This window comes from Onychomys torridus, chromosome 8, assembly GCF_903995425.1.
Source record: "Onychomys torridus chromosome 8, mOncTor1.1, whole genome shotgun sequence".
NCBI classification, from domain to species: Eukaryota; Metazoa; Chordata; class Mammalia; order Rodentia; family Cricetidae; genus Onychomys; species Onychomys torridus.
The window spans coordinates 9,834,418-9,848,147 of NC_050450.1; the positions used below are offsets into that span (position 1 = coordinate 9,834,418).

Below are 13,730 nucleotides of genomic sequence, written 5' to 3' on the forward strand. Positions count from 1 at the left end.
TCAAGACTTTTAATTTAATTTTTGTCTTACATTTATTTATTTTTGTGTGTATGTGTGTGCCCATGTGAGTATCATGGCATATATGTGGACATCAGAGAACAGATAGATGGAGGAGGTTCTCTTACTCTACCATGTAGGTATCAACTTGGGTCATCAGACTGGTCTCAAGCACTTTTCCTGCTGAGTCATTTTGCTAGCCCAAGATTTTGAGTTTAGAAGAGATCTTTTTAAGGGTTATGAGTCTTAGGAACAATGGATTAAAGCTGTGTGTTGAGAGAGAGTGAAAGACCAAATGATGAGTGGCCTGGGCCATCAGTCCTTCTCTAAGACACTAAGAGATGCTTCTCAAAGAAGAGGCTCAAGGAGCAGCCCAGGAGCTGGTGACCACGCTCCTCAAAGGGAAACCTGCCTATGTGATGCTCCAACAGCTGATGAGTCGTGAGAATGAGTTTCTTGGTTAGACTCCTATAGCTGAGCAACTGACCTGTTTGGGTCCTGCCCAAACACTCCCAGAATTCCCAGCAGGAGATGCTGACAGGCTTGCAGTAAGTCAGCACAAGGGTCTTCCAGGAGAAGCCGTCTTGTACTGAGGTTGGTAGCACAGAGGGGCCTGAGACAGAGCAGGCCTCAGGCAGAGTTCTGAGCAAATACAGCCTCCAGAATAAGGCTCCAGGATACAAGCAGTGGTCAGGCTACTTCTGGATCCAATCGACCTCCCCACTGTGGAAAGATGGTAACTGGGCCTCTTCTCGCTTGGGCAGGTGCCAGCACCATCCCAAACTTGAAACAGTGGGGATGTAAGTAAAAGGAAATCAACCCTGGTACCACAGCACACATGGAAACAGAGCTCTAAGCAAACATCTGGCTACATGACAGCCGGATGAAGTAGCCCATGGATCTGGACTGCTAGAAATAAAAATATTTCTGAAGTTATGTAACTGGGTCACCATGGAGTTTTCCCCCTTCTTGTAAATATTACGCAATTACAAGACGTGAAGGAAGGAACAGTTGTTTAAGGAGGGAGACAGGCAAACTGGCTTGAGAGCCCAATCTCAGGCTACAGCTGCTCTAAGATCCCTTCAGGAGGTGTTCTGGAACCAGAACCACTACAGACCCTCTGCAGACAGCCCTGGCAAGGCTGTATGCTAGAACACAACTGTGATTGTGCATTTGTCCAGCAACCGGGGCTCATTTCTAAGCACTGTGAACAAAAGCCACATGAGCCCATATCTCCAGGGTATGGAGAGCACAAGCCAGTTGTTTGGGAAGCCTCATCTAGAAGTCAACAGCACAGATGCCAGTCATCATCCCTTTCCTTTCCACCTTCTACCATGAGGTTGAGTCCTACTCGCTGTATGGAAAACACAACACCCATTCTCTGTGTTGGGATTTTATTTCAAGATGGGGGCCACAGAGCTAAATAAGCATTCTGGATATACCACAGAACCCCATATGTGTAGGAGACACTGGAGACAGAACAAACATACCTGGGAGAGAAGATACAGGGACACTGGAAGGCTGATTTTGGGCCGTTCTCCTCCCTAGTGAAGGACAGAGAAAAAGAGGTAGTTCAGGTCACCAAAGGCATACACAAAACATAGAAGACCCCAGTCCTCAGTTCAAAAAAGAAGCGCAACCCCTTCCCCACAGTACTAGTCAAGAGCCTACTCTGGAGTAGACAAGTTCAGCTTGATCCCAATTTACACAGAGGCTAGCCTTTGCCCTAAGAATCCTGCACCATAGGCCTGGCTTGGCAGCTGACCCAATGCAGGAGCTTATTTCCAAAGTTATAGAATGCTAGTTCCCCAGCTGGGCACTGAGAGCCCCAGGCCTATTTCAGGAAGAGGCCTTCACAATATAGGGCCCTCTGGCCTCAAAAAAACAAAACAAATATACAACGACAAAGCCAGCTCCTTGTCTGCCCTCAGCTTCAAGATGGCCCATGTCAGACCACTCCTAGGAGGGTGGGGGATCTTCAGGACCCTGGTTTGGTGCCTCCTCCAAGGAAAGAAGTAGAAATGACTCCAACCCCAGGTCTCAGTGAGACTCTCTTAGAGATGCTCCAGTGTGAGTCAGAGAGTGACTTCCTTGTGCTGTATTACTTATTAATTGGAAGAATTAATGCTCTAGGTCCAAAAAGGTGCCATGCCCTTGGGACACATCTAATGAGGTCCCTTGCAGGGAGACAGCTGGCGGTTCTGCTCCTTATAAGGCCTCTGATGGGTACACCTGTGTTCTCTCACCCCCTCTCCCTCCAATCTTAACTCTGAAGGGATAACTGAGGCCTCTCTCCCTGAAGCAGCTTTTCTCTTGGGGATCCCAGAACCAGTCACTCATGGCATCACCCAGAGATGGGTTACACATGCAGATTCCCTATCCTAACCTATGCCCACTGAACCAGAACCCCTGAGGGCAGACAGTATCCTAGGAAATTGCCATCCTCTACCCCACCCCTACCCCTGTGGAGAACTCAGGCTGACAATTTGTTTTATTGGGGGCCTTTCCCTGAGCATGCTCCAGCAGTTCCTGTGTAGTTCCCATAAAGTTTCCAGTGCTGCCTGGTAATCATCTGAAAATGAGCTCTAGTGAGCCCCAGAGAAAGCTGGGGTGATGGCAGCACCTCAGAGAAGGGCCACCGGGGTGCAGAGGCTGATTCTAGGGTCTCTCGCTTCCCTGATACCAGGGATCTTACATTTCTTGGTCACTTTCTCATCAAGAAGGGAAGACCAGTTGGGTGGGTGGGTGGGTGGCTCTGAAAGGCCTTTCCCTGGGGTGTGAAGCCTTGCTACCCACTCCCTACAAAAGCTGCTCCAGCCGAAGGCAGCACTGTCCCTCTTAGAAGACACCTGCAGGAGGCAATGGGCCAGCTGTAGACTCACCTTGTCCGGGTTCTCCAGTGAGTATACATAGAGTGGCAGGAAGAGCCTGTTGAGCACATGGTCTGTGAGCACATCATTGAGGAACTCACATTTGATGATCAGGATGTCATTGAGATAGTGCAGGTGGTCCAGGTGCTCAGCCACCAAGTCACTCAGTTTCCCCCGATTCCGATGCCTGTGAGAGAAATGTTCCTCTCAGCCCAGAGGCCACGGTTTGGGGCCTTCTGCTTAAACATTCACTCGCACACCCACTTAGGTAAGCTAGTCAATCAGGTAAGCTAGTGTAGCTACTGCCCTTGATGGGAAGACAGACAAAAGAATAACACACAGGACCACTGAAAAACACTTTATAACTCCTGGGGCTCTTTTCCCCCATAGCCTTGGCATAGGCACCCCAAAACTACAGCTTCAAACAAGTGGGGGTAAGCTAAGCAAAGAAAAACAGTGACGCCCTTGTAGGAAGTCATTGCACAATGAGGTAAGATTCCTCAGATCCACAGATGAGCAGTACTAAGGGAGCCAGACATCCTGCCAAACCAAGTGCTCCAGAGGCAAGAACTGTAGACAAAGAAGGCCTTACTCTGCAGCTCCAGTCACCACATGGCAAAGACACAGAACAAAGACACACGCTCCTCCTCAAGTCCACGCTGGTGGCTTCTGTGATCTTGCAGCAAGCAACAGCCGTGCTGCCCATATTTTAGGGTGCAGTCAAAAGGACAGAGTCAAAGCAGCCAGAAACAGACTTCACCACCTCCAAGCAGAAGGCAGGCAAAGAGCAGTCAGCTGAGGAAGTAGGGCATTGTGTTTTTATCAGCATTACTACTACCCAAGCTAGAGATGGCCATCTCAGAAGACAAGAGACTTGGAAGATAAAAGCCAGAGGAAAGAAAAGGCTCCAACGGAGTTACCACTAATGAACACCCCACTACTGACATTTGGGACTTACCACTGACAGCTTGGTTTGCATGTTTTTCTCCCCCACCCCCAGTTAATCTAAAATTTGCTTAATATCCTAGAAGTAATATGTATCAGGCAGGTAAGTTATAGCAGGCTCAGATTTGCTTTCACATAATTTAGGGTGTTTTCCCATACTATAAACACTTTCCCTAGATACTGATAGGAAATCCATATTGCAAAGCCCAAATATAATGAGAATCTATGAACCATCCCACCGGAGACCCAGAACACACACACATACACACACACACACACACACACACACACACACACACACACACACAATGTTCCATACTCCACCCATCAAAAACTGGCTCTAGTGGGCTTTACCATACCTCACTTTTTGATGTTTTCCTTTAGAACTTTACTGAAGTAATATGCATGGGTGGGTTTAACAGCCTTGGTCAGATCTGACCCAGTGGCTCCCCAACCCAGAGAAGGAAGTATGTGTATGATACTAGGGACTAAGTCTGGGGCCTCGTGTATTAGGCACATGTTCTACCACTGAGTTACATCCCTATCCCTCTTCTTACTTTATTTTGAGATAGAGTCTTACTCAGTTGCTCAGGCTGGTGGCCTTGAACCCACTATGTAGCCAGGACAGGCCTTGACTTTTGATCTTCCTGCTTAAGCCTCTGAGTATCTGAGCTACCAGGCCTAGCTGAGGAAATCTCAATCCCTGGTTCTTTCTGCAGGTAGTCCTGCTTACCTTCTGTGAAATCTGCACTGACTTCCACTCTGTTCCTGACCCTTTTTAGATGCCACTCACTGAGCTCCCCTCACCACAGAACTGACTCCCTGATGTCCCCCACAGTAGTCACTGAGTAACCAGAGCTAACATTATCATAGTCCCTGCAGATCTACAGACTACGAGTTCACATCCTTCCCTGAAGCACATCGTTCCTTCTGGAGGACAGTGCCTCGGTTCACATCTAAGGCTGTGATCCACACGGCTTCTTGGTTTCGAGAAAGCTCCATCAGCCCCACCATTTCTGTAGCCTTGCTTCTTTCCCAGTGTTAGACTGCACATGCTGCCTACCAGGAGAGCTCTTCTCTGGATCCCTCCAAGTAGATCTTTTACAAGGCTAGGTGAAACCTTTATTTGGGGCGGTGGTTCTCAGCTGAGGGTGAAGTAACGTCAGGAGGCATTTTTGGTGGTCCTGACTGGAGAGGTGCCATTAGCCACTAACGGACAGAAGAGGCCATGCAGGCTGCTGAACATTCTGCAAGGCAGAGAGGGAACTACAGCCATGACGTGCCCAGTTCAGACAGTCAATAGTACTAAGAGAGAAAAGTCCAGTGTGGAACTTCAAGTCATCACTCTGAGGACAAAATCACCACTACCATCTTAAACTATTTTTAAAACCTTTTCTTGAAATATGATTCACTTACAATAAAACTCACCTGTTTCACATACATAATTTAATTGGTTTTTAACTTTTTTTTTTGCTTTTTCGAGACAGGGTTTCTCTGTGTAGCTTTGCGCCTTTCCTGGAACTCACTCTGTAGACCAGGCTGGCCTTGAACTCACAGAGATCCGCCTGGCTCTGCCTCCCAAGTGCTGGGATTAAAGGCGTGCACCACCACCGCCCAGCATGGTTTTTAACATTTTTGTTTGTTCTTAGAGTGCTAGAAATTGAACTCAAGGCCTAGCAAGTATTCTATAAGACCCCATGTATGCTCATCACACCTAACTTGAGAACAATTTTAATCTCGTCTGCCAAAAGCTCTGTACTCATCAGGAATGGCTTTCTGTACCTTCCTCAGAAACACCTCCCTTATCCTGTACCCCAGCCCTAGGAAACCACAGTCTACTCTGCCTTTAGATTTGCCTCTTCTGGGCATTTCAGTGAAATCACAGGCTGTGTGTCTGCTCCCTTCACTCAGGGCAATGTTTTTGAGGTTTATCCATAGCATAGCAATGTGTCAGCACTACGGACATTAATAGTTAAATACTATTCCACAGCATGAACAGACCACATTTTGACCATTTTGTGTCTATATGGAGGGAGGATAGAGTATATGTGCATGTATTTGTGTATAGGTATACATGTGTGTGCGGGCTTGGAAGTTAAGGACAACATCAGGTGTCATACCTTGGACACTGATAACTTTATGTAAGACAGTATCCCACTGCTCTGGAACTCACCAAGTAGGTTAGCTGGCCAAAAAGCTTCCAGGGATTTGCCTGCCTCTGCCACTGTACCCAGCATTCTCATGTGGGTTCTAGGAATAGAACTCAGGTCTATGAGGCCAGTGCTTTAGCAAGTGAACCATCTGCCCCACTCCACATTTTGGTGATTCGCACATCCTCATCTGATGAGAAGCCAAGCAGCCCCAGCTAGGGAGGTCCTACCCCCAGTAAGTGCCCATCTGGAGGCACATGGAAAAAGTCTACATTCCCACTGTCCTAAACAGGTGGGCAGAACCTTTTGTAATCTGGGTCAGTGCTGCTCTGCTCTCCACTTCTCCTGGTAGACACAGAATGCTCCCTTCACCACCCTGTCCAAAAAGACCCGTGGAGCATTACTTACTCCTCATCTGTCTGCACACAGTTGTCAAGTTCGATCACGTGGCTCCCAATGAACCAGACCAAATTGGAGAAGTATGGGACAGCAGTTTTGTCTCTGATGTAGTGCAGCATGGCCTGGTTATCCACTGGGAAAATTTACAGAAGAAGAAACAGTGAGCTACCAAAATAACTCAAGGACAGGCTTACAAAACAAAACACCCAAATAACCAAAACCCACCATGGAAAAGCTTTGCTACCATCTGAGACTCTCTGTCTTTCCTGGGAACACTTGGAAATGTTTATTTTATTCATCAAACAAAGCAGTGCTGGTACTATTCTCAGTTAACACACTCAATTGCTATTGCTATAATGCAGGTGGCATTGGAGAGGCAATGGGCAAGACCTGACTACACTGAGATGCAGCACTCTCAAGCAAGTCTCCTGGATTTACTTGTAGGGCAAATTCAGAAAGAGGAAAACCAGAGGTTAATAACTTACATGACACTGGAATAAGGAACAGGAATCGGCATTGGAGGAAAGGCAAAAACAGACAACAGTTAACAGGGTTAGGAACTGGGAAGGTGAGACAGCAGCCCAGAGGGACAGAGCCTAGGTGGGAGCCATCTAAACCAAAAGACACAGTTAGAAGAGCGCAAGAGGAAACAGAGCATAAGCAGTGGAACCAGCTGTGTGTGAGCGAGGCCACAAACTCACAAGTCTGCCAGGTCAAGGGCTATACAGTGAGTGAAGACGGAAGGCTGGGGGTGCAAACTGGGGAGTCAGACCAGCCCAGAAAGGAGCAGTTGCTTCTCAGCCTTTGACCACTTCCCATGGGAGTGTGAGCCCAGAACAGCCAAATGCTCACCTTCAGGTCAGAAATACACACTGTGCAGAAGCTCCCAACTTTGAAATATGTACAATTTTACACACACACACACACACACACACACACACACACACACACACACACTTCTTGTTGCTATTGAGACAAGGCCTCTCTATGTAGCCCTGGCTAGTCTGTATATTTTTTCCCAAGTCTACCTAGCCATCTAAAGTGTGCCTGAGGGCTGGTGTGGGTCATAAGACTCTCAGTTTGTGACTGCTGGATGGACCCAATTAGGCTCTGAGAAAGGTTCTTAAATTTAAAGTAATCCCAGGACTGGCCTCCCCTGGCCCCCGACTGAGCATCTCAAGTAACACAAGTCAAAGCCCTTAAATGGCCAAGAAATAGGGGCTTAGCTCCACTGTGGTTACTAGAGGGAAATTAATTAGGCTTTAGGTATTGTCTTAGAGGGGCAGTTCCAGCTCCAAAAACAGTATGGAGCGTTTTAAGTACATCCTGAGAGGAAGGAGGAATCTGTTAGCACTGGCTTTGGTGACTGGCTGGGAATACAATATTGCCCCCTGCTGCTTGTGATGTGAAATGCTCTCATGCATATTTTGAGATAAATTTAAAACAGTGTGATACAGTACATTTTATAAGACAAAACACAAAAAATTGAAAGCAAAAAAAAAATTTAAAGACAGTATTGTTTCATCCAATTACTCCATGGCCACTCCAAATCCCACATAGACTTCTCGGGATATTCTGTGTGGCAGCAGCAGGGGGCAATACTAGAACATGCAGTACAAAGATTTCCATAAGGAATAGTGATATGCCTGCTGGGAGACAAGCAGCCATGGCTCATACTAGGCAGTCTCTCTTGACTCAGGAACTGTACTCAGGTGCACAGGAACCAGCACTTGGCCCAGCACTTGAGGCCTGAGTGCATGAGGAAACTTACCTTTGTAGACGTTCAAGGTGATGGTTCTCACAGCAATTCGAACCATGCTCTCAGGGTGATTGAAGAACTTGATAGCTTCTGTGTACAGGGCAAAGTCATTGGTATGCTAAAACAGAAAATGGACCCAAAAGTCACAAATCCATAAGACAGGTCTGCTCCCAAACCTTTTTGAAATTTGTCAGATTGTGATAAAAGAAAATAAAATGATGTCACCACGATGGGAGGTGAGGAAGCCAGGGGAGAGAAAAGGGTCCACAGAATGTCACATAGTCTGATCTGGCCTATCACCTTTAGCTGTGTGAGGAGGTATTTCCAAGCCCATTTCTCCATCTATAAACCAGGGGTAACAGCACCCACTTTCTAGCCTCTAGGATAAAATGGTCCAGTGTGCAGCCCAGCACTTGATACCTACAGAGCACAGACAGACACAACACTAGTAATGTCAGACCCTGCTTGAATAAAGACCAAGCTGGACTAAGTCAGCAACTTCGGCTGCCTACCGTTCTCCATTTGGAAACACTAAAAGTGGAGCGTTCCCCTCCTGCTGTTAAAACGGGATGAAGAACCAATGGAACGGTTCACAAGAAGGAAGGATGCCTTAGCCCGAGAAGACGACAGCGCAGGGCCACCTGGTGGTGTGCTTTGCTGCCCTCCTGCAGCCAATGTCTCACACAGTTCAGGGACCCACCAGCTCAGCAGAGGCTCAGGGGAGGCATGCTGGTGGAGATCCTCCAGGCCAGCCCTTCCTGGAATGGAGCTGGAGGCTCAAAGCAACAACTATCTCATAAGGGCAATGCCATTTTGAGGACTGGCATTCAAGTATGAACCTAAAATGTGGCAACTACTACCCTAGCTCAGACTGAAGAGGAAACTAAGCCCACCTTTCTACAAACAAACACAAGGCTCCTGCGATGACCAGCTCCTCCAGAGTCATGGCTCCTGCTCTCCCACCACTGTTCAGGGGACACCTGAGCAAAGAATACTCTGGCTCTCCCTCTGTTCTGGGTTTTCTTCCACCTGGGAGAGCCTTTGGGTGAAAGCGCTGTTCCCTGGACATGTTTCCAACCACCTACTGTGTGCCAGAGACAGGACTCTATTGTGTTCATTTCTCATGAAAATCAAGGTTTGGACTGACTGTTGTCATAGCAATGAGGCTTGATGGATGCCAAATTAAAAAAAAAAAAAGCTTGGGGTTGTGGTCTGACTTCAAAAACAGGCTTTGGGCATGTGTGACAATCACTCAGGAGATAGCTGCCACACAAACAACATTTGGCTGTGTGACAGTCAGCCTCCAAGGCGGCCCCCAAACATGTTCACCATCTGTGTCATGCTCATGCTTACCTACCCACAGAGAGGGAGATCATGCCTGTGTGACCAAGGAGTGTGGCAGAAGGAAGGGTGTGCCTTGTGAGGCTGGCCGCAGAAAACAGCACTGTTTGCTGTGGTCTGTTGAGTTATTCACTCTAAGCAAGCTAACTGTAAGGATATTTGGACGGCCTTGGGAAGAGGCCCCTAAAAAGAGCTGTGGCCTCCCATGTACAGCCAGCATCAATTCACTACCCTGACAATAAAGCAGATCCTCCAACCCCACTGCAGACTGAGGGACACCAGCTTCCTTGGACACTGCAAAACAGTGCTACGAGCCAATCCTAAAGTCTAGGCACACTGAGAAGAATGTGATGCGATTCTGACCAGTGAGACCTAGGAAGAAGTAAGTCTGGGAGAGACTTCTGAGGAATTGTTCTCAAAAGGGGTACAAGGACAGAAGTGATATTAGAAATTCTGACAGTAGCATGTGGCTATGTGATGTCAGGAGTTGCAGCAGTCACCCTGTGGCCATATGTCTGAACAGATGCTTGCTGCTGTTACTGAGCAGACTGGGAAAGCTGGCCCGTACAGCGAGCTGGTAAGAATGGACCCAGCACAGCTGGCATTTGTACTTTTAAGTACATGAGCTCAACTGACCCTATTCTCGAGCTCCTTGGAGCTATTAGTGTAGAAGTGATAAATTTATCTAAGTTGTTAATAGCTCTCCCAATGAATGTGAAGGACACAGGCCTCTAAGGACAGCAAGTGTATCGCTTCACACAACTCTAAAGATACCATCTCATTTAGTCCAATCCCTGAAACCCATTCCAGTTATATAGTTTCACCTCATTTCTCAAAGGAGGGGACTCAGAGAGGCCTGGAATTCTCTAGGTCACTCAGCAAGGAGTAGAAAAGCCATACCTAAATTAAGTTTCTGCTGTTTTCAATAGGATAACTTCTGGATAGTTCCCCTCCCTGCCAAGTGAACTGAATATTACATTGAAAATAGAAAGGTATGGACTGGAGAGATGGCTCAGAGGTTAAGAGCACTGACTGCTCTTCCAGAGGTCCTGAGTTCAATTCCCAGCAACCACATGGTGGTTCACAAACATCCATAATGAGATCTGGCACCCTCTTCTGTATACATAATAAATAAATAAATCTTAAAAAAAAAAAAAAGAAAGGTAATTTGTTCAATTAAAAACAAAAGTGTGTGGGGCTCAGCAGTTAAGAGCCTACTTGACAATCTTGAGGACCAGAGTTCCAACCCCAGCACCATGTAGCAAGCCCGACATGGTCTCACACATGCCTGCCTTAACTCCACCTCTGAGACAGACAGTGAAAGGAGGCTCACTGGACTTGCTGGCTGCCAGCCCACCTGAAAACCACAAGCTCCAGACTCAGGAAGAGATCCAAAGGAACAGGCCGAGAATGACAGAGGACTTTCAGAGTCCTCACCTGGCTCCCACGCACCCAGAACACACATTTACATTCTTCACACACACATGCACACACAAACATGCAGTTCAAAACAAAAAATTATTTTCAAGTATGCTAAAGCCTATGCTGTGGAAAGTGCTTTGTAGACAAACTCCTGGCCATGCAGAGCAAAGGCTACTCTGCTGGGGTCACCACTCACCTCATTGTAAAAGAAATGGACAGTGTGGTTGTTGAGCTTTAACGACAGGGTTTTCAGGAACGATATGTAATATGCCATGATCTCCTCGTCAGAAAAGTCAAATTTATGGACAATGATCGAATTTACATAGTTATTAGACAGCAAATAATCTAGGAGAGAGAGAACACAGAGTGAAACAGGTGAGTTTGTGATAGAGGAAAATGCCAGCAAAGGCTGTTGGGTAATAAGCATAGGCACTCAACCAGCTGAGCACAATGGGCAGCTTACCCTTTACCCCTCAAAGAAATCATGTACTAGGCAGGACCACCTGCAAGCACACAGGTCCTGCCAGGGAGGAGCCCGTGGCCTCCTCTGTGAACCAAAAGGGACAAACCCAGTATGTTTTCTGTTCATTGCTAGCAAAGTTCAGTGTGAAGCTGAGGGCAGGAAGGACAGGCATGGGGTGACTGTCACAAGCCACCTGCAAATAAGGGTAAAAGCACCTCATTTTAATTAGGAGCTGCCCTACATGGCCATCAAAAGACACTGTCATGCCTGAATGCCAGGAAGGGCTGTGCGTGTCTTCCATCTGTCTATCTACTGACAATTTCACAAGGTCACTGCATCCCTATCATGTGTCCAGGGCCAGGTTAACCACCTCAGATCCTAATCCCCAAAGTTCACCTGGTGGTTCTAAGGGGAGCACTCTGACTGAAGACATTGCACCTCTGTTGGGAAGGCTGGCCTTGTCAACAAAGCATGCACTTAGGAAGGGATATACCCAAGGTGGTGAAGGTATGCTATCACCACTTACCCAGCCAGCAAGATCAGCCAATCTTAGTGAGCACTGTGCTGTGAGACAGTGCAGTCAGATTGACCTCATGTCCCTCATAGTGACAGTTCCTGAGGCAGCTCTTAGGGACAGCTCCAAGAGAGGCCAGGAGGGTGGGGTGGGATCCTAAAAACCCTAACACATTGTAAAATGAGTCATGGTCACAAGTGCTATGGGAAACTCTGCTGTATGTGGAAATGGAACTCTATGTAACCTCAAGTTCCTGCACATAGGCATTTAACACAGAAGCATGTGAATCTCAGGTGTCTGGCTTGAGGGATATTATACAGATGAATGCTTTGTAGGGCCCACTCAGGTAAGACCCGGTCCATTTGCAGTTCCTCAGGAAGCTCTTTCATCCCCCTGCCCTGACAGCATCTCCCCTCAAGGCAAGACCCACTCTAACTCCCCATGTCTATACACTTGTGTACTGGTTTGTGGTACATAGAGGGAACAGACAGGATGAGTGCTGCCTGTGTCCAGCCTCTCACTCATCGCCACATCTGAGTGTTGTCACACTGCTGTGTGTGGCAGCTACACTACCTCTCCCTCTTCGTTGCGATATAGCATTCCATTCTTTAACTGTCCAAAACTCATTTATCCACCTATGATTTACCAGGGAACATCAAACCCAGGTGCTTCTGATAACTGGAACACTGTCACCATGTGGCTAGGAACAACGGGGGAAGGACAGTCGGCTGACACCAGAAAGGACAGAGGACATCTTAGTGAACCCTGTGTTTATAGGCCAGTGGCATCAAATGGCATCAAAGCTAGCAGCTTCAGGTATGTGAAAAGAGCCTCTGGGACAGACACAGAGTTCATCTGCTCCCTATAAGGGATTTTTCTAAGTCCTCCAAAGATAGCTCTGTGGGGTTAGGGAACCACCAGGGATCAGTAGAGGGGCCTGTTATGTGGCTGGAATTTTTCTTGTGGTATTCTGTTATAATAAACCTGGGAGTCAGTAAATAATCTCAGTCTCTTGGGCTTTTGTCACTTAGGTCACCAAACAGGCAACAGTGGCCTCTGTGCAATGGCCCCCTGTTACAGTGTAACAGCGAAAACCTGGAAAGCACCCTAGATGCCCACAGTCAGATTCTTTGGTAACAATACAGCTGTAAGCCAGACCAGGGAGGACCACATGCAGGACCAACAGAAGATGGGATGGAGGTGGTGGAAGCAGAGTGAATAGATGGCCTATATGGCTGTGTACAATGGGAGGCTACAGACACCTGACCTGTTGTTGTTTTGTTTGGTTTTTTGAGACAGGGTTTCTCTGTGTAGTTTTAGTGCCTGTCCTGGATCTTGCTCTGTAGACTAAGCTGGCCTCAAACTCACAGAGACCCACCTGGCTCTGCCTCCCAAGTGCTGGGTAAGATTAAAGGTGGGCGCCACCACCGCCTGGCCTGACCACACTTTTTGTAGTGAAGTTTTGTTGCTTTACTGTGACTCCTTTTTTCTAGAATGAAGACTAAAAGCAACTGGCCATAGTGCTGTGTAACTGTGATCCTAGCTAAGGCAGGAAAACCAAGAATTTGAGGCCAGCCTGAACTACATAGAGGAAAAACTGTCTTGAAAAATGTTTTAATAAACTGTCCAGAAAGTCCAGGTGTCCGATCTTCTCACAGCAGGGCACCCACACATGCGCATGTCAAATCACTTTTGTATAGATCTAAAATAGTCAACACAGACGCAGAGAACAGGAAGGGTCATGGAGGGTGTGGGGTGCTAGCTAAGGGTCACAAGGCCTTAGCTAAATTCTCAGTACACAGAATAGTGACTGGTGATGACAGCTATCACCTGTACTAGATGTCTAAAACTGACTAAGATAATGGGTCCT

At 47.3% G+C, this 13,730-nt stretch overlaps 1 protein-coding gene across 5 annotated transcripts in view; it reads right to left on the reverse strand.

The window, feature by feature from the left end:
- The window catches only part of Clec16a (C-type lectin domain containing 16A), a 209,449-nt gene that overhangs the window by 173,777 nt on the left and 21,942 nt on the right, over positions 1–13,730 (reverse strand). For 3 of the 5 annotated variants that reach the window (XM_036194912.1, XM_036194910.1, XM_036194915.1), the window contains exons 4-9: positions 11,080–11,228; positions 8,133–8,238; positions 6,847–6,852; positions 6,371–6,494; positions 2,880–3,054; positions 1,488–1,541 (exon numbers count right to left, since the gene is read on the reverse strand). In XM_036194912.1, coding sequence (XP_036050805.1) covers positions 1,488–1,541; positions 2,880–3,054; positions 6,371–6,494; positions 6,847–6,852; positions 8,133–8,238; positions 11,080–11,228 — 614 coding nt within the window. The remainder of the gene's footprint in view (positions 1–1,487; positions 1,542–2,879; positions 3,055–6,370; positions 6,495–6,846; positions 6,853–8,132; positions 8,239–11,079; positions 11,229–13,730) is intronic. The other 2 variants (XM_036194913.1, XM_036194911.1) reach the window with 1 other exon arrangement.